Source organism: Miniopterus natalensis, chromosome 7 (genome assembly GCF_054644295.1).
Source record: "Miniopterus natalensis isolate mMinNat1 chromosome 7, mMinNat1.hap1, whole genome shotgun sequence".
Lineage (NCBI taxonomy): Eukaryota > Metazoa > Chordata > Mammalia > Chiroptera > Miniopteridae > Miniopterus > Miniopterus natalensis.
Genome location: NC_142087.1, coordinates 53,257,410 through 53,278,685, shown reverse-complemented (window position 1 = coordinate 53,278,685; position 21,276 = coordinate 53,257,410). Strand labels below are relative to the sequence as shown.

General features: G+C 43.7%; 1 protein-coding gene across 2 annotated transcripts in view; it reads right to left on the bottom strand.

Moving 5' to 3' along the window:
- The window catches only part of FHOD3 (formin homology 2 domain containing 3), a 396,157-nt gene that overhangs the window by 105,768 nt on the left and 269,113 nt on the right, over positions 1 to 21,276 (bottom strand). The window contains exons 11-13 of one of the 2 annotated variants that reach the window (XM_087819066.1): positions 4,704 to 4,796; positions 1,736 to 2,074; positions 1,252 to 1,326 (exon numbers count right to left, since the gene is read on the bottom strand). The exons of the other annotated variant lie outside the window; for it this stretch is intronic. Coding sequence (XP_087675192.1) covers positions 1,252 to 1,326; positions 1,736 to 2,074; positions 4,704 to 4,796 — 507 coding nt within the window. The remainder of the gene's footprint in view (positions 1 to 1,251; positions 1,327 to 1,735; positions 2,075 to 4,703; positions 4,797 to 21,276) is intronic. 2 annotated transcript variants of the gene reach the window in all.

Sequence of the window (21,276 nt, the reverse complement as noted above, 5' to 3'; positions counted from 1 at the left end):
GACCCCAGGAGAGAGATGGTTGTCACAAGGACGCATATGAGCTTATTTGAATTGAAGCATGAAGTCAGACTATTTCTTACAGTCTCATTTGACCGAGGATTGGCTTTGCCAATTAGGCATATGGAGGTGTTTCCCATCATTAAATCAGCTGAATCCAAAGCCCCAAGGTTTTGACAAAAATAAACTTAAAGCGAATATACAATAGACAAATTACATCCTTTACAACTATTTAAGCTTATGATTAAAAAAGAAAACCTAGACAGGCTACTTAAAACTTTGAGGGAAATTTCAAATTTCTTTTAGGCTATATGTAAGCAACAATAGTTGATGACCACAGTTCTAAATTAATTCTTCTATTTATCAGATGGAATGTCTGACACCCATAGTGACTGGTTGTTCTGTGAAAGAGCTCCTATAGGCTTCACTCAAATGGGATGTAACTTCTTGCTAGGCACCCAGGCTGAGCGTCCCCCAGGAAGACTGACTAAAGTATCTTACTGACCAGGACTTGCCTGTCAAACCTCTGGCAGGCAGCAGCCAGGGTTAGGGCCTGAGATTAGGAGTTATTGTGTACATGAGTCCACAAAGGAGAGAGAGTGACAGACTGCCTAAGAGAGAGGCTTATATGATGTACAGGTTAGGACCAAATTTCAGAGCAGACTGCCTGGGGGGCAAACCATTCCCACTTACCTAGCCTCTCTGTGCCTCAGTTTCCTATTTTGTACATAAGGGTGAGTAATAGAACCTGCCTCTTAAGGGTTAAGTGATACTTTGAAGCACTACTTTCATGAAAAGTACAGGGCCTGGCTCTTAATAAATGCTCAACAAATGTTAGCAATTATTATTATGACTCTAAGATGGAAGCGGCCACCAGTGTTAGCATCTATTGATTTTGGACAATTGATTTTCAAAATATACAACCCTCTGTCCCCCACTCTCTGATCTGCAGAAGTTTCTAATCCAGGCATCAGTAAACGGCAGACACCAGGCAATCTGACAAGCACTCCTGAAAATTTCCTGTGCCGTTTTGACTTACACACCTCCCTCCCCGACCTCCTCTCCAATTTTTACAAGAATTATTGAAGTGTTCACACTTTAAATAATGCAATTGTATTAATGTCCATGAAGTGATTCAAACTGCAATTGTTTGCCATCTCCTGGGAAGCTATGAGCAATCCTTGAAAGAAAAATGCATACATCAGAATAAAAACAGAAAGCTACAGAAAAGGGAAAGAAAATAAAGACACCTACCTATTAGAAGAGAAAGACCGGAAGTTGTAAGGCTCAGAGGCAGAATATGTACTTGAATGGAGAGAATCAGAGCAACTGTTAAAGGAAGGAACGCCCCACTCAAAACGCGGCAGAGAGAGACAACTAAGCACGTCGCTGAACTCTACAGGTCAAAAAAGACCCCGTGCCAGACAGATGGGTGTGAGGTGTATAGATCACGTCAGACCATGCAGAGTTTTAAACCTTACATTTAAAATCCACTTTTAGTACTGTAATTGTATTATAACAAAAGAGTCCCTTAATTTGAGCAGATGACAACTTTCTTGTGCATCTTGCCTAACTATGGTAAGTATTTAGTCAGTGGTCGGGGAGTTAGTTCACACCACAGCTGCACTTTGCTCTAACCCGAATCCACACAAACAGCAGAAGACAAGAGATGCGGATAATAGGCTGTGTTGCCTTCCCGGGTTAACCTCACACAGGCCCCCACGTGGGCTGGATCTACCTGCTTTCCTTCTGGGCCTCGGCTTCCTTTTCCTTGGTTGATACGGGCGAATCTTCAAAGTCATAGGAGAAGAGGTGGAAGGGGCTGTGGGGCACATAGGGCAGCTTTTCTATGGTGGGTGATGCCTTCGGGGGGCCAGGTGCGGTGGAGGAGGTCCGAGAGGCCAACGTAGAAGTGGGGTGGGGCAGCAGGGCAGGCCCGGAGGACCCGCTGCCCCAGGGACTCCCCACTGCAGTGCTGGCTGGAAGCTGCTTTCCCTGCGAGGTGGCGCTGGAGGCAGAAGGGAGGGCCGGGCTCTCCTGTCCAGTGGGGTTCTGCTCTGAGGCAGGGCTGGCCTCGCTGCTGGCCCAGCAGGGAGAAGAGTTGAAGGGAAGGGGAAGGAAGGAAGAAAAGGGAAGAAGGGAATTTCAGGAGAGAGAGAGCAAAGGTTAGGAAGGAAGAAAGCACACGTAAAAACCCACCACTGTATGGCTACTTACTTCAGAATCCAGCTGTACTTCTTGAACTGCAGCATAAAAGCCCATCACCCATCCCTGGAGCTTTGGTTTGCCCATAATCCTGGTGCCTTGGGCTTGCCAATCTTGGTGGTAAGACCCACCTGGCCTATAGGCTTGCAGAGGCCTTTGGGAGGGAATTTAATGGAACCCCAATGGCTCTTCTGCACCTGCCCTTCAACGCCCCAATTTCTCCCCACTGGCTGTGTTGGTACTGGAAGTTCCATAATTTTTGGACTTCACTTCTTTGTCTTGGCCAGAGTATCTGGCCTTTTTCTAAAAAGCCCAGCCTTGAGGAAGTGACATCCCACAGCCCTAGACTTTACTCACTTCCTTCAGTCCTTTCTTGAGAGCAGGTATGGATAAGAGAAAAGGAAAAGAGATGCCGGCAAGGAATGCAAAGAGCCAGGAAGGAAGGGCCGACATGAGGAGAACCCATTTTGTCCATTTCACACTTTTCCCTGGGGCCTCCTCAACCTCTAGGCCCTAGACATCTCCTGCAGGCAGGCCTCGTTCTGCCACAGTTGCAGTTATAAAAACATTCCACCTTCAGAGGACTGAATTCAGACCACTTAGGTATTTTGATACACACCTTTATAACCTGAGAATTTATGTTCTCAGGTAAAATTCTGCATTTTTCAAAACTATGCTCCCTCTCCCAGAGAACCTGACTCCTAGCTATGCCCATTTGGGAATGGGATGTGAGCTGTTTTCTTTCCTACCCCAAATTCTAAGCTCCATTTACATATAAGGGTAGAGACATGCCAGTTTCCCTGCCTGATGGGAGGGTGAGACCACACTGATGTGCTCAGTGCAGGCCCAGTACACATGGTAGGCACACATGGCAGACACACATGATGGGTATGCATGGTGGGCACATGCAAAGCAGCAGCCAGCAGGACGGGGGGAGGAAGCAGAAGAAACCAAACCCACAGAAATAGGCAGAATCTTTCCTGACACTTTAAAGTCTAATAAGTACATCAGGGAACAAATAACATCCAGGTCAATGTTAATGAGCCCTGTTGTTTAATATGCACACCTTTATTTCCTAAAACTGAAAAACCTGACTGTAGTCTCTGATCAAGGACATCCTCCAGCATCAGGCATGAAGTAAAAAACACTTGAGAGGGTAGGATACCAACCATCAACTGTGCAAACAATCCTATATAAAGACCGCATGTGTCAGTAGGGATCCCTTTGAAAGTTGCCCATTCTGGCCAGATTCTTCCATCTGGTCCATAGGTGCTGAACTGTATGAGTCACCGAGGGTTGAAGGGTTTGGGGGGGTGGGAGGGGCAGGACACGCACATTTCAGCACATATGGAGCCATAGCCCTGTTTTTATTGAGGGTCTACATAATTTCCTGTGGCTAATTTTTCTCCTGTTGGGACTGTCAATTAAACCCCCTCCCTTCCCAGGGTATCTATAACTAAGAAGTCACTATCCCCAAGTAGGGCTCTTAACATGGTTAAGGAGCTCTGGTGAATGCCAACCTTTCTCACCCTCTCATTCTTAAATATATGGGTTACTCTGTCACCAGGCCATTCCTTTCCTCTCTCCGTACCCTGCTGGCTTCTTCCCACCTATTTCTATAGCGAGGAAGCAATCATTAGTTTGTCAGTTCGGAGAAGATTCCATGACCCCTGGAAATGGTGGGCATCTCAGCACATCAAATGAGCCTATGTGAGAACTTTTATTTGTGCTGGTCACCTGGAGAATGAGGCCACACTGACTTTGAAGTTGATAAGAGAAAGACTTTACCCTAATTCATTCAAGATCCTGTTAATTTTGCTTATTTGTGGAAAAACAAATGGTAAAAATGTCAATGTGCAGTATAATCAATTAAGTGGAGGAAACTAATGTCTGTAAAGTGCCTATGTCTGTTACCATTGCCTGAAGACAGAAAGAATGCACCTTAGAGAGGTGAACAGGGAACAGTAAACTCCCCGAAGGACCCTAGAGCTATGTTAGTTGTGCTGGGCATAAAAATAAATACTGTAAAATTTTTCTATACTGTAGAGGGTAAAAAATTGTTCCTGTCCATTTGGATAAAAAACAAACATGCATCATTCAAACAATAGTTACCCACACATTTTAGCTAATATTGTACTGGTAAAATTAGTAGGAAGAAGGAAACACACATAATTATTCTCACTACAGTGCTAGAAGGGTTAAAATTTTCTGTCAATCTGACTGAGCCAAAGTACTTAATAAGGGAGGGAACAGTGGGAAGAAAAAAAATTGGGTGAGTTTTCCATAAAGCAAGGTTAGGAAGGCAGTATTTGAATAAAAAATAAAGTTCTGTAATGAAAACATGCTCAGTGATTTCTACAAACTAATCACTCTGTGGCTTCTTGTATCGGGTCAGTAAAGGTTTGCCAGCGGGAGCCAGTGAAGAAGGAAGGAGCAAACTATTCCTTAGGAAGGAGCCTTGAGCTTCTAGTGGGGGCCTGGGAGGGTCCAGCCCTCAATACCTGTCCTTGCCCTGAGAGGGGGCATCGTCCTCTCTCTCTTCCTCGGAATTGGGCTCCGTGACTGGCTGCTCCTCTTCCTCCTCCTCCTCATCCCTGAGAAAAGGCCAGGAAAAGAGAAATGCACACAGAGACAAGATGGAGAAGTAAGATAAGCATTACAGACAAACAGGAAGATGAAGCAAAATAACTCCAGCTGGCTGAAATGAAAAGAGCACATTCAATCTATTAGGAGAAAGAAAGAGAGTTCTGAGATAGGGAAATTTAAATGTGGGGTGGAGATGCAATAACCCAGTGCAGGCCAAATTTCTCTGTCAATTAGGCTGGATGCCACTGCCTTGCACCCCACCCGGGATTCAGAGAAGCTTCTGGCCTTGGGCAGGACTCTTATCTGGTTTTCCACCTCCACACAGTCACGCATGGAATGCGTGGTGATGCCCTGCTCCTGCAGCAAGCAGGGTCCTCACCTCTTCACTGCACCGCTGTTGGTGAGAAACCACGGAGGGTCAGGCCATACTGCACTAACCTCCAGGGTGGACCTATGGTTTTTGCATGCCACTCCCTCATTCTCAGTGAATGTGATTCATAGGTGAAGGAAGGGAGGGCTGATCCACCTCCACTTCAAGGGTGGAAGCATGGTCTAGGTGGAGTTAATCCACATCACCCCTGGGGTTTCTCCTGGTGCCTTCAGGAGAAACAGTAGCCATAAGGCAACCCTAAATCTGGAGCCTCCCATAGCTGCTAGTGGAAGAAGGCTGCCTGTGAGTGAAAATGACCCAAGAAAAGCAGAGCTGAAGAGAGGAGGGGGAAAGCAGTCCCCATGACAAGTTTAAAACCTGGATCCAGTACTTTTGAAGTTTCATGCTGGCGTTTTACTAATGGAAGATGATAAATTCTCTTTTTTGTTAAAGATCATTTAACTGGGGTTTTGCCCTTGCAGCTAAACAAGTACAGACTTTATAACTGAATCATTACCCTCCTTTGGCCTCTAAATCTTGTCAACATCTGATTTATGTCACTGTCCATGTGAAACACCTACCCAAGGCTATGTGGGCTTCTAAATGCCTTGACAGAGGAATTGAGACCCTTGAACTCCAGTGACCTTCACCTTTTTCACTTCAGCCCCTCACACATTGGTCCTCCTCACCATGATACAGAACTAGTCCACCTTGGAAATCTGACCACAAGCCCCCATTCACCCAAATCTCTCATTCTGCTCCTCCCACCGTAGCCCTCTGCAGTCTCAGAGCATACATCCTCTGCTTTCTAAATGTCCACCAGCTCCATCTTTCCTTCAGTCCTTAAGAATCCACCACTTTCATCTTGTCAAGATCTTTAACTCTTTTGTTTCATTGGCCTTCAGTTGTAATGTTTCTTTTTCCTGATGTATAAAATAAGACAAGAAAGTACACAAAACACTGAAGCTTCACAAAATAGATACATCCATAGACCAAGCACTCCTTCAATACTCCTTGCAGCTAAACAATACTCCTTCCAGTTGCTTCCCTCCCCTGCTTCAAGTAGCACAGGTTAGCTTTGCCTGGTCTCTTCTCCATCTAAGAGGATCACACTGTGTCCAGCTTCTTTTGTTCAATGTTACATTTGTAGATTCATCCACACTTGAAGATCGTTCGTTCTCATTGCTATATAGCATTCCCTTATATGAATATACCACAATTTAGTTATCTAATCTACTGTTAATGATAATTAGGTACTTTTCAGTTAAAAACTATGCCCACAACCTCCAGCCTGAGGCCACCTTCCCTCAGTTTGATTAGGAATTTGCAGATGTTATTACTCTTGGTCTGTCCAGAACCCATAGATCTCTATCCTGCTGTCCAATAGGTCACTGCTCTTGAAAACAAAACACTGAGCTTCTCCCTCCAAAATGACTTGATTTTGCTTGCTTCCCCCAGGTGGTGAAGTCATTTAGAAGTAAAGCCTGCTGGAGTTGGAGAGGCTCGGAGCCAGGCTGCCTGGGTTGCACTCCAACTCCATCACTTACTATCTGTGTGACCTTGAGGCCCACTTTCCTTATTCCAACAACAGTACCTACCTAATATGTAAAGCACTTTGAAAGGCATGGCCATAGTGAACAAATCAGTTTCTTTTAGCTCTTAGCCATCTTTATCATCACTGTCTTTTGGGCCGTCTTAAGAAATCTCTAACACCCCCACCAGTGGATACTCAGAACTCTGCTTGATTTGTTAAGGAAGAGGGCACAGTACTCGCAAAGCATTCCACAGCACTGACAGCACTTTCCCTTTTATAACTTCCACCTGTGTAAGCTCTGGCTTCTCGGTCCCTTTCTCTTGTATGTAGTTGTCCCACAGATGTTTCAAGACAGCGACCCTGAGCTACATTCCAACCTATCTCCTCTTAGGCTCAGCATTTGATCCTGCCATAAATCTTCCCATGTCTCGCGTGTGTAATAGCTGTGCCGTCATGAGTGGCAGAGCAGGACCAAGGGCAGGCGGCACAATGATGCCCTGGGAGGACCCACTTCCAGGATGCCCTATGGTCAAAGCACTGGCCTTGCCCTACAACTCAAGCGGTGGAGAAGGAAATACCCGCTCGAAGGGCACAGGACTTTCTGTGCTTGATTTTATTTAGTTTCATCCTCTGATGAAATTGGTTGAACAGAATGATATTTTATGTGATAATATTTAAGAGTGAAGAATTGGTTCAGATAATTTTGCTTTTTCCCTAGTTGAATTTTCTCTTAAAGTATAACTTAACTTTGTTTAGATTTGTGCTAAGGAATTCTGGGATCTTTGGCATTTGGCTTTCAAATACCTCTAACGGTATTTTGCTTGTTTTTAATGCTAAAGAGTTACTCTAGGACACAGGTCTGTTCTGAACTCATCAGGTGTTTTCCTTTTTACCACAAACAGTCCCAAACTGGAGGCCACATTTTTGATGCTGGAAAACCAAGAGGCCCTCAGTCTGGAGCCTTACATGCTGTGCCCTACAAGGCAAAAGACAACCTATACAACAAAGAAGTACTTGGTCCAATGTGTAAATAGTGCCAAAGTTGAGAAACCCTGCCTGTAAATACAGAAGCACACGTACACCAGGATATGAGTCTGAGAATACTCGCAGAAATAATGTTTGTAATTGCCAAAAAAATGGAAACAACCCAAATGTGCACCAACAGGAAAAAGAATAAATAGACTGTGGTATTCCAATCAGTGAAAATGGATGACCTTCAACTTCATGTGACAATATAGATGAACATTAGAAGCCTAATGTTAAAAGAAAACACGTGTAAGAAGAAATATGATATACTTTCTTATAAAGTTCAAAAAGTCAAGTGTATAGCATATTGTTTGGTTATACATGTATGTCTGATGATACTAAAAACAAATAATAAACCCATAAGATAATGATAAACAATATTTAAGAGCGCTTGTTACCCAGGTCCAGAGATGGGAGAGTTGGGAGTACACAATCAATGTGATTTAGGAATAATGCTCTGGGTTTTAGTGAGGCCACAGTTTCACTGATGTTCTTTATATTAATACATACATTTTATATGAAACTGAATAAATGAAAAGAGGGCCACTCGTGGACCAATGACAACAATGTATCATGAACCAAGAATTATGATTAATCCAATTCTGAACAATTAGAATTTTTTAATAGATTTAACTTTTTTAGAGAAGTTTTAGGTTACAGCAAAATTGAGCAGAAGGTGCAGAGATTTCCCACAATGAGTAACAAAACAAAATTTTTTTAAAGCAAAGAGGTGTAACTATGGGGCAAAAGTTCTATCTTCCTTTATCCAACAAACACTTACTGAGTATTATTATGTGCAAGATGCTGGGGTATAGTGGTTAAAAGAGGTTCCTACCTTTGGAGTTTACAGGCCCATGAGGGAGAAAGACATTGAACAATAATTGTACCAGGAAATACTTGACTGAGAAAGCCTTCTACAATGCTGTTCGAGCAAAACTCAGAAGGCCAAGCAGAAATGGACCAGAGGGCAAAATAGGATTTTGCACATGATCCGCCCCTGCTCGAATACATCTACTAACATTAGGATCAAGTCCAATGTGCCTACATAATGCTCTAACGCCCCTATCATCTCTCCAACGTCACGTCCCACTTCCCCTTCGGAACCTCCACACCCAGTCTTAATTGGTCTATTGATCTATCTACCCAACACCGAGGGCATTTCCGATTTGAGCCCTCACAGGAGTCATTATCCCTGCCTGGAGTTATTCCTCCTTCTCTCTTCTCCAGTGGGCCCACCCCCCAGGGGCACCCAATAAGTTGTTGCTGCCTGCTGCAGTTCTTTGGCACTGTGGACTTAGCCTGGTGCTCATCACGGAGAAACTTGCACGGATGGTCAAAGAACAAGACTGGCAAGAACTGAGAGCTGACCTTAGAGATCTCCCCACATTGCAGGGAGGAAAGAAGACGTCCAGAGAGGGCAAGATTACATAACTTGCCAGTAAGAACTCCAGTCTCCTAATGTCTAGGCCAGTGTCCCTTCTATCATTCAGGCTATGCCATGAAGCAGAAGCAGAATCTGAACTGGTTTTATCACTCAATCATCACTGCACTGCTCCTTCTGAGCAATAGTCTCCTGAACTCTGCTTCTCAAACCTTCTCTCACAAAGAACAGCCAACAAAATAACATTTGCACAGCCTGCTAGAGTAAAGGACAAAGTTGTGTGTAGCCCCCAGGAGACCTACCCAGGGCTCCAGTCACTCCAGACCTCCCTCGTGGCTCTGAGGGAATCAATCTGGGCACAGGTATGACCCATGTGTGGCAAGTAGTTAGAAAGCTCTGCATGAGGTTTAGATAAGATGCACACATTTTAAATGCCCCATTTAGTTCTGTAAAATGCATAGGATAGATCATAATGAGATGAAAAAAAAATTTTCATAGAACTATTTTGTTAAATTTATGACAGAGAAAGTGCCCCTTTGGGCTTCATCTGCATCACTCTGTGTTAGAGGATACTTAAACTTGTGTTTGAACTTAGCCTTACAGTGACTCACACTTTCTGTCAACTTTAAGGCTGTTTTTAGGTTACCAAGGGTCCAAGATGAGATTTAAAATTTTCCAATTAATGATCTTAATCATTTAAGACATATATCTGACCAACTGAAGCAGTGATTTCATTCAAAAATAGAGTTTTGTTATCCACCAAAGAAAGAAAAAAAATTTCCCTCTAAAGATTTTTGCCAGCCAAGAGAATGAAAAGACATCTAACAGAGCCCAGCTGTTGCTCTGATGTTTCCATGGTGAGAACCCAAAGTTAGACAGGAAAGTATTTATTGTCCCTGTAGCATGCAAAGCTTAGGAGGAGTATAAAGCCCAGGTCATGGATACTGAATATACCCAAGAACAGAACTTAATACATAAACCATTATTTTGCTATTTTGTTTTAGAATGAAATGCTAATGGATCCAGCACATTCTTTTTGCTGAAAAGATGGAGTAGTTTAATATAATGGAATTCCAGTCTGTAGAGTATGAAAAAAACAAAACAAAATACAATTAGTAGCCGAGTTGTAGATTTATTCATGTGTAAAACAAATCAATGCAGTGATAACACGGGACCATGCGATGTTTCACTACTTTCTTTTATACGCACTTTGATTTTATGCTTCTAAAAAACTTTATTCTAAGACATAGACACTAGTACACTGCTTTAAATGTCCCTGAGAGAGCAGAAGAGAAACTAGGATGACCTTGAACTGGAATTCACTATGAACTTTTGGAAACAGCAGGGACACCAAGCACAGTCCTGGACTAGGGACTCAAGATGGCAACAGCCAGAGATGAAGACAGCCCTGCCCTGTGTGGGGCTTGCCTTCATCCTGAGACCCTGGGGCTCTCTTATCTCACTCATAAAATAAAGTGGAACAGCAAAATGGGAGCCTCCAGCTCTGGCGGTCTGTGATAGCTGAAGAAATAACATGTGTGCACATTAGGCAAGTGCTCCCATCTCTAGAAGTTGTTCAATCACTAATCTAACATGTGTTGTATGGTCAAGCTCATTTCTAAGTTTTTCAAATACTGGCACTTTTTACATACATTCTGTATTATGATTTTCACAAATGGGAAGGGAAAGATACTAAAGAGTGAAGGACTCCTAATTAGAAATGAAGGAGACATAATATATGTATGTTTAAGCAGAAGATATCAAATGTAACCACCCTGAGGAAGCCAAAAGTGTGTCAGAGTTTGAGTGTGCGGTAATATCTTTCTAACTTGTGACTCAGTTTGATTCTAAAACTCTAATTGCCTGTTTACATGCTTTGGACTTCAACACACCACAGTCAACTCTTAATATGGTAATAAAGTACAGATAATTGACATCTAGAGATAAACCCCAAATCTTATATTTCAGCCAGTGTTCTTCCCAACAACCTCATTCTCTATTTTCTGCTCCCCTCAAGCCATGCCCCAAATTACCAACAGTAACCACATGGACTTGTGTGGGTAGCATTTGCTTTCTACTTCATTGACCATCTGCTGGTGTAGATGCCAATGAAGAATGAATTATATAAAATGGAGATAATGGGAAGAGAAAAAAGTGGCAAAGGGCCAGAATTATCTAGAGACCATCACCAAAGGAACGGGACACGTCACAGGTCCACATGTCACCCTGCACACTCACACAGTCCCCAGTGTCCCAGTTTTGAGTTCAGCCTGGTCCAGGAGGGTGGTCCTGGGAGACCCAGTGGTGAGTCCTACTGATTTCCAATGCATGCCTCAAACTCTCCATGTCTCTCCACAGCCAATAGCAATCTCCAGCCTAGTGATCCTCCACCATTGTGATATATTATTTGAAAATGTGGATGCTTAGATCCTACTTTCAGAAACTGTATTCACCTACTTTGGGGTGTGGAATAATTTAAATGTTCCACAAGGTTGAGACAACTGCTTTAGTCCAAGCTACCAATGTTTTTCATAAATAGCAAACATATGTCCCTGTTTCCACCCTCCTTTGCATCAATAGCAAACAAATGTCCCTGTTTCCACCCTCCTTCACCTCCGATCTGATCCCACCAGGCAGACAGCCATCTGTTCAGATGTGCACAGCTGAGCACTGCACGCCAAACCACCACCAGACTCCACACTATGGTTTCTAAGGCTCTGCATGACCTGCTTACTGTGCCACCTCATCTCATCTCCGTTCCACCTGTGCCCCTCTCCACACTCTATGGCCCTGTCTCCTGAGATGCCTGTTAGTTACCCAGGTGCATCATGCCCGTTCCTCCCTCTGCCATCGAACATGGCATTCCACTGGCCCACGTGGCTCTTTCCATCCTTTAGGATTCAGCCTAAGTGCCTGAGGAGGCTTCTTGGGCCAGCCCCATTCCACTATCCTCTTTCCTAAATGATCTTTTAAAATTAATATTCACGGACAAGAATCCAAACTCCCTTTGAGAAAGTATAATATTACTGATAAAAATTAAGTCCCCTTTGACCAGGGGTAACCACTGTTATAAGTTTGGTGAATAAATTTCCAGATTAAAAAAATTAGACATATTAACTACAATCTTTTATTAGGCAACTGAGGTGACAAGTACGTCGGTACTTCTAATATGGAGCATTTCTTGATGCTGGGTGCCTTCTATCATTTGGGTAATCCATGCTTTACTTATCTAGCCATTCCTCCAATTGTTTGCTGTTATAAGTGATGTTGTGGTGACAATTCCTGCACACGTCCTTGTGCACATCTGTAAGTTCCCCTCAAAGGCATCTCTTTATATCCCTGTTACTCTCCACCACATAGCCCTGTTTGCTCCCTTCAAAAACACCCTTGCAGAGCTCCACCTGCTTACTTGCTACATTTATGTATACACTGTCTTATGTGGCTGAATGCTTCATAAGGGTCACGACTACCACTGTATCCTCAGAACCAAGAATGTGGCCAGCACAAGAAAATATGAGTTGAATGAATAATGAATGAATGAATGAATATGTAGCTCATGAGCTAGATTCCTGCCTCGATAAAGGCAGGGCAGTAACCATAATATCAAAGTTGACAGAAGGTCAATACTGACCAAGAAGTCTATCAATGTTAAGCTTAGTGTGAAATAACATGCTCAGGATTGTGCTCTGTCTCCTAAAGATTTGCTGGCTTGCTCACTTACTTACAGACATGAGTTACTATGGATGTGGACTTGAGTCCTAGCTTTGTTTTAACAAACTTCATCTTCGCTTCATGATTTTTTCCCATTTCCTGATCAAAAATATTTACCCTTATAATTCAAAGGCAATTTTACAAAACTTGTTATAGGTGAAAAAGATATAAACAAAGAAAAATATCTTCTCAAGTCCAGTTAAATCTGTATTTGCTTAACTTCGGAAGGCCTGCCATTGGCACGCAGCCATGACACCCTCCATCTGACTCAGCCCACCCGTCCCGAGACCCCTACAAGAGAAACGCCTGCACCCAGCAGGCCCTGGCCGGCCACATCCTTGTGGGGGCTCATCTCCAGTTAATTTTTAATCTCATGTTTATAAAACCAGAACCACAGGGCTGGAAAAATAAAACCTCAGGAATGAAATTATTTCTCTGGGGCAATGTGAGTACTGTAACTGAGTATCCCTGAGGTGTGAATAATTGCCTCTGAATTCCTTCCTGAGTTTTGTGTCTTCAGGAAGCATGCTGTATCAGGACGATCAGAGGCATTTAGGCTGCAGATACCTGTCCCGAATGTGCCCAGGCTTCCTTGAGTTCTGCAGGGCACTCTCCGAGGGCAAGGGGCAGGCTTTCCTCTCCTTTGCTTGGCTCTGCCTCCCGTGGATCTCTCCAGGGAAGCAGCCTTTACTGGGAGGCCTTCAGTCACCCATTTATTCTATTTATTTAACAAACTCAGTGCCGGGTACTCTCATGCTAAGCACTTTACAGGGTTCACTCCTTTCAACCTCATAGAAACTACTGAGGTGGGTACTATTATTACTCCATTCACACAAGAGGAGATGAGGCACAGAGAGGTTAAGGAATTCTCTTGGAGTCACACAGCTAGTAAGCCAGGATTCAAACACAGATAATTCAACTCTAGCATCCAAGCTCCTGACCACCATGCTCTGTTACCTTTTCTATGATCATTTCTTTGTGGCTGGAAAAAGAAAATGTTTCTTCCATTTAATGACTGAAAAAAGCCATTAATTCTTCCTTCTTTCAGATTCTTTCTTGAACATCTATGTTTCATCTCACTGTACTCATGTGCATGGGGGGTCTACCAGCTCTCACCCTCTGCCCATCCCACTAGAAGGAGAGTTGATGACAGCTTGGTATAGAGTGTCACAAAACATACTTGAACATGAGTATAGTCCATGTTAATTCTGATCAGTTTCTGAACCATAAACATCACCTCACTTAGAAATAAATATTATTTCCACATGGATATGATGCTTCTGTGATCACTGTCGGCATGCTGAGCTCATTGTGTGAGACAAGACTGACATCAGGCCAGGGCTCTCTTTCATGGGGCCTGTCTTCTTCAATTTCCAAAGCCTATTCCCAAAGGGATCCCCCACAATATGTTTCCCCAGCACCACTCTGCCCAGTCTTCCTTTTTTGCCAGGTCAGATTTGGCCTCTTCAACCTACATTTTCAGGTATCTATTTCCCTGTTCATTCAACCTTCCTCAGTGAAGAGTTACTACCAGGCTCCCTTCCCAAACTCTTGTCAAGCAAAGATAATCTCATTCCTTCTTCCATGACTGGATTCAATCAGCTCAGCTCAGTGATCATTAGAAAGCCTCTGCTCCATATCCAAAGGGATCTGAGAATTGCATGGGATATAGAGAGAGAGAGATGCTTATTTTCCAGGATCACCAACACCACACCTATACCTTCAGAAATGCCAGGAAAAATCAAGCTCTTCCAGGAAGGGTTGTGAACATTCAGAACATGGATAGAAAGGTGTGCATTACACAACGTGTGGCATTTGCACAGGTGGGGGAAATGGGCTTGACCCTGAAAGAAAATTCCCAAAGCAAATTGAAGATTTAGCTAGAAACAAGACTCTTTCCTTCTCTTTGCAGTGTGCCCCAGCACTCCCATAGTCAATGGCTTGTCTCCTCCTGAAACATCACACCAGGTAAGACCACTCTAGCTTTAGAAACACTCACACTTGAAAACAACCAATTTCAAGGTTCACTAGCCTGGAAAGTGAGTGAACTTCTGGGTTTCAGCATTTCACAAGATGATAATTCTATACTTTCCTTTCTAGGGCTTTATCTGTTCGCTTCTTTTCTCACTCAGTTTGTTTTCCCTGGGTTATGGCATCTGCGGCTAGGCATCAACCCTCACCTACATGTAGCTGAGTTCCAGAAGTGCCTATCCCACTCACCGGGGACACCTCAAACTTAAAATGCCCAAAGCTTACTGAGTAGCCTTATAGCCATCCCATGACCCTGGGTTAGTGGCTACATGGGAATCACCCAGACTCCTTCCTCTCTCTCACCTTACAATCCAGTCACCATCCTACAAAGGATGTCCTGAATCTCATCACCTCCCCCTACTTGCCATTCTCCCTGCAGCTACCTAGGGCCCTCTCCGCCTCTCCTTGGACTGTTGCAACATCCCTAACTGGCCTCCCTGTTTGCAGTCTGCTCTCCTCCAATGCACTCTCCACACTGCTCCCAGAGTGGTCTTCCTGAAACACAAACCTGACCTCACTTCCTCACTTAAAACTCATCAGTGCCCCTGTTCGGTTTTGAGAATAAAATTTGCTATTTTCTTCCAAATCTAGAAAGATCCCCAAATTAAATTCAACAAAGTCCAAATCTCCCAAGAAATTTGCAATCTGGTCAGAGAGAATCTTTGAGAAACCAGGAATCCTGCCCCAGAAGTCAGAAGGGGCTTTGTAAAGTGGCTTCTTCCTTGTGCCTCAATGCCACTGCCCTTTCTTGGTGGAGGTTTTCCCAGTTCCAAGCTCACTTCCCTTTGTCCCCCGGCCTCTCCCCTTCTGTCCCTTCCTTATTCAATATTCAGGAAAACAGAGCCTCTTGGACACTGAACGATAAATCAGAATCACTGGCTGTATTCCTTTCATACCTGCCTCAGGAGGTCACATCCCTTGTGGGTGAATCCCATTTATAATGAATCATTTACCATCAGATAAAACTTCCCAAGTAGCTACTTGCCACTCAAGGTACCAGTGGTGGTTAATCTGGTTGTTGTGAAATCCTCTAGCGTGTTTATGCCAGTGCACAGACTCTCCTCTCCAGGTCATGTCCATATTTATTAACAATTACCTTCTTTAATAGAACAATATCCGAGAAAGCTCCAGGGCATGGAGTGACTGCAATAACAACACTGAGCTAAGCACACATTTGGGCTGCCTCTCTTAACTCCCCCCTCACCCTATTAAAAAGGCACCATCATCCTGAGTTTGCAGTGGAGGAGACTGAGGCCAAGCCTGGAGAGGAAGAGGGGGCTGTAGCTGTAAAGGCCATGCCTGTGCTCTCAGCAACCTCAGCTGTTGTACTGCATTTGGTCAAACCTCCAGGAGCCAGGGCTGAGCCTGTCACCCCAGTCATAGATTTTGTAGGTTAACACCAATTACATAACACCTACTAGTCTCATAATGTCTTTTGCTTGCAAATCCATTGCTCATTGCCAACTGTTTCCAAGACAGAGAGCTACAGGGTGTTTATTTCTGCTACAGGCCCTGCAGCTCACAGGTGAATGAATTCTGTGACCCCTGGCAATGAAGTCCTGTGAACAGGCCTCAGACAGACCAGAGCGCTGCCTACAACTCGGCATCCAAACTTGTCTCCTTCCTGTCAAAATGCAGGAAGGTGAGCTCACCCACACTACATAGTTCCATAATTAGGCTGCCCCAGTTACCCACTGGTTCCTGTGGCTGGTAGAGAGGTGCCAACCCCCTTTCCTCCTCTTGCAGGAAAATAGAAAACACCACCTTCTCCAATCACCTCCCTCCAGCTCCCACCCCTGAGGCTTAGCCTTAGGGCTTGGCTCCCCTCTTTCCACCACCCACTGAGCCACTAATTGGTGTGCATCAAGTATGAGCCTCCAAAAGGTGAGGACAGCTTAGCCTCCAGTAGTCGATAGTAACTGTGGCTTCCTCTCAACCATGTGTTTCTGTTCTCTATACCTTCCTTCTTCCCCCATCACGAAGATTATGGCTGGTTTGTTATGATTAACCGGGAAGGCTTGTTCCAGTGCTGCAGTTATTGCTCTGACATTTTTGGAACTCCTCTTTAGGAACTGTCTGCAGTGCCAATTTATGAGGAAAACAAGCAAATCAGGATGGTTATTTCAGGATCAAAGTCAAACAGTGACTACGCAGTACAGCTCATCTCATTAGGATTTCCAAGCTCCAGTAAACATGTGCTCTGAATGATCTTTTGCTTTCTCAACAAATCTAATTCATCCTCAAGAGAGAAAAACTTGTTATTACTGAAAACATTCTATAGGTTCAGAGACTAGTCCAGGAATGTTTCGTCCAGAGTGCAGGCTCTGCACTAGGGCTGTCTGGGTTATTTTAAGGTGGCCACTTCCCACCTGTGAGATCTGAGGCAAGTTCTAGAACCAATCTGTGCCTCAGTTTCCCTATCTGTAAATTGGGGAAGACACTACCACCTTCTTCATGGAATTTACAATACATGTAAAATTGCTCAGCACAAGTAAGTACTCCATAAATACTGGCTCCTGCTGTGACTACTGCTCCTACTACTTATCTCTGAGATAGTGAAAGAAGAATTACAAAGCATTCTCCCAGGACAACACAGAGAGGCTGCAATTAGAAAGAGGACACACTGTCCTGAGAGCATGACACCTAAAAGCCACACAGGAAAAGACTCACAATATATTTTATGCATACATCAAGAGGCAACAGAAATTCAAAGATATTTGAAAGACAGGGAGACAATATTTGTGACATAACCATCAAAAAGTTAATATCTATAATGTATAAAGTATACTTATATTCTCTCTGCTTTTATATCTGAAAGTTTTTGTATTGAAATTAAAGAGTAGCTATTCATCAATTTAAAAGGACACACCATTCAGGAGACAAATGAGCAAAGAATACAAACAGGCGATACTCAGAAAAGGAAAGGTCAGTAGTCAATCAACTAATGGAAAATGAACCACCTCAGTAGTCAACAAAAGTGCAAATTAAAATCTGAGGCACATTTCACTTCTCAGAATCTCAAAACTTCCAGAGAACTCTTACCATCCAGAGCTGGTGATGGTGCGGGAAAGTGGTCGACCACATGCTGACGGTGGGACAGCAAACTGAATTAGCCTTTTTAGAGAGCAATGTGGTGATATCAATATTTTAAATGTCTGTGCCCTTAATCTAGAATTCCACTCCTAAGAATCCCTCCTAAAAGAATGCTCACATGTACACAAAGGTGTGTGTATGTGTGTGTGTTTATTATAGCAGGTTTGGTACTAGGAAAAACCTGGAATCAAGTCATAGCAAAATGAATGAAGGTATTTCCATACAATGAACACTAAGCAATAGTTTTTTTTAATGCACTGGCATGAAAAATCTAAAATGAATAATATAAAAAGATGGCAACATGCATTTACTAATTACTTACTGATGCCAAGGACACAGTATGTTTGTTTTATATCTACAGAATCACAGGGGGGAAGGAGGGTTGTTTAATAAAATGGTGAAGGACAGGGACTACGAAGCCAGACCACCTGAACTCTAAAGCCAGCTCCACCATATATTAGCTGTGGGACTCTGGACAAGTTACTTCAACTCCCTGTGCCTCAGTTTCCCCTCCTGTCATGTGGAGATAATAATAGTACCTATCTTATGGGGTAATGGTGCAAAATGGACTTAGGTCACTGAAGTTCTTAGCATGATGCCAGGCAAATAGTTAGTGCTCAGTAAAGGTTAGCTGCTGTAACAGCTGTTGTTAGTATCTTTACTTTTGGACTCTATGATCCAACTATCTCCACTTTATGTCACATAGTTGGTACCCCGTTCTTAAATCCTGCATTGTTTCTATTTGAAAACATAAAGAGTTGCTACTTATTCAGCGCTGCTCTGTGCCAGAGGCCATATCTAAACTGACATATGGCTCTTAGTGGTGGAGCCAAGCACCCCCTCCTCTGCTTTGACATTTCTTCTATGTCCTTTACAGTGACTCCAAAAGCCACGCGGGCGAGGACCTCTGCTAACTGCGTACTCCTTCGCTCCCTGGGAGCCGTAGCCTATTTCCCACTAGCCGGTGCAGACGAGGCTTCTGATGCTGGTGTCTCCCCCACCCCTACACCTTACCCTGCCAGAGAGACTCCTTGTCCCTGCAGCATGGGTGGGCAAGCTATCACCTGGTCAGCACTCAGGGTCATTAGCCTGTCCAGGCATGGTCCCTCCTGGTTTTCCCTTCTCTAGGACCAGGCGGGACCAGGCCACATGCTCTCTCTCTGCTGCTTGAGGGTCAGGTATTCTGGGTCAAACTACCGGATCCAGTCCCTTCCAAATGTGAGCTCAAGGTCTGGCCACAATCCTTGACTCCCCCGTCCTCCTTTTATTTCATCACCTCAATTTATTAGAATGACTACTTCTGTGGAACATATATTAAACCCTTTTCCCCTTATTTTTATCCCTAGTCTAACCTACTGGATAAAATAGAAATTCTTGAATTTGACATTTCTACTTCTTGATCACCAGCTGACATACCACCAGCTAAGAGGAGAATGCCCATTGCTCCTTCTTAATGCCACTTGATCATCTGTGAACACTGAGTGGGCAGAGGTGTCTCTGATGAGCTTGTCCCCTGGGTTCCCACTCCTCCAAACAGGTCCTTCAGCCTGGCTGTAGAAGATCACACTGTCCATTGTGTAACCATTGTTCTATCATACCACTGTGTTTTATGCCGGTGTCATATTCCGTTATCAATTTTTGGAATGTGATGAACGTGAAGCTGATTAGAACTGGATATGTTGGGCATTTGGGTTACTGAGAAAAGCATGAGATTTAGTCAAGCCTTTGCTTCCCCAAGAGGATTCAGTATATTCCCTGAGAATTTGCAGTGAAAAACTTTGCTAAATGGAGTTAAAACAAAAACTAAAGGACCGGCTGTACTATTTATGTAGTAGCCCAGAAATTTGAAAATTATATTCTCTGAAAAAAAGTAAATTTTGATTCATGAACATGAGCATTTAAGATTGGTCCACAGAGTCCCACGTGCTTGTAAGAAAGCTACCTTCCTTCCAGTAGCCCAAACACTTCAGACCTTGGCATCATCCTAAAGAGATAAAAATTATAACCATTTACCCGCCTTCCCCTAAGGCAGGAGTTCCCAGGCCCAGTACTGTTGACATTTTAGAACAGATAACCCTTTGTTGTGGGTGGCTGTCCTGTGCATTGCAGAATGTTTATTAGCATCCCTGGACTCCACCCACCGGATGCCAATAGCACTCCCCACCCCAGTTATGACAACCAAAAATGTGTCAAGACATTGACAGATGTCCTCTGCAGGACAAAATTACCTGTGGTACAGAACCACTGCCTTACAGGACCACTGGGACTGATCCCAGCCTGCCTCTACCTCCCTGAGCATCCCATCCTTTCCCAGACATCCTTTCTATCAACTGGCTCTGTATGTCCCCTTGTCTGACTCATCTCCTGCCTTTTCCAACCCCCTCAATATTCCACTGTGCTGTGGGAACTCATGAGCAACCATTAGCAAACCCCCCGATAGTCAGGATCTCTTCATGAAATATTCCTTGTTCTAACCCAAACTTAAGGACACTCTTCCCTACAGCCCTCTCCATGGCATGGTGGGTTTTTCTCTCAGACCCCACATACTCCTCTCTGCCAATCCAGACTATTTTTCCTCCCAACATCCCTCAAGCAATCCAGCCCCTTAGGAAAGGGGTTGGTAAATTACAGCCTACAGGCCAAATCTGGCCCACCACCTGCTTTTATACAGCCTGGCAGCTAAGAATGGTTTTCACATTTTGAAATGGTTGGGGGGAGAAATTTTAAAGTTATTTCATGGCATGTAATGTGCCAACCTCAGCGCCCATAAATAAAGTTTCACTGGAATGTAGTCATGCTCTTTTGTTTACCTGTTGACAACAGCTGCTTTCACACTACAAAAGAAGAATCCAGTTGTATAGTAGCAACAGACACTGTCTGGCCTGCAAAGCTTAACATATTTACTCTCTGGCCCTCAACAGAGGAAGTCTCCGACCCTTGCCTTTGATGCACATGGCAGTAGTCTGTACCATCCACTCCCAACCAGTTGTCATCATCTACAACCTGCCAGGTCACTCTCCCATGTGTATTCAAATATACACATGACTGAAAGCTGGATGGCACGACTGCTAATATCAGGGACTGAATGAAGTTCGAAATTACCTCTACAGGTTGGAATGTTGTGTGGAAATCAGCAGGATGAAATGTAAAGTTCACATATTAAGTCCCATGCAATGCTCATTATCAGAGAGACTGACATACAGACCAGCAATAAGACCTGGTGTGTGTTGACAGAGGTAAGAGCCAGGATGAATGGGAAAACATTATGGGGAAATTTTATCCATATAATGGAATGCTAAGCAATAATAGAGCTATATCATTATGGAGCCAATTTAGGTCAGA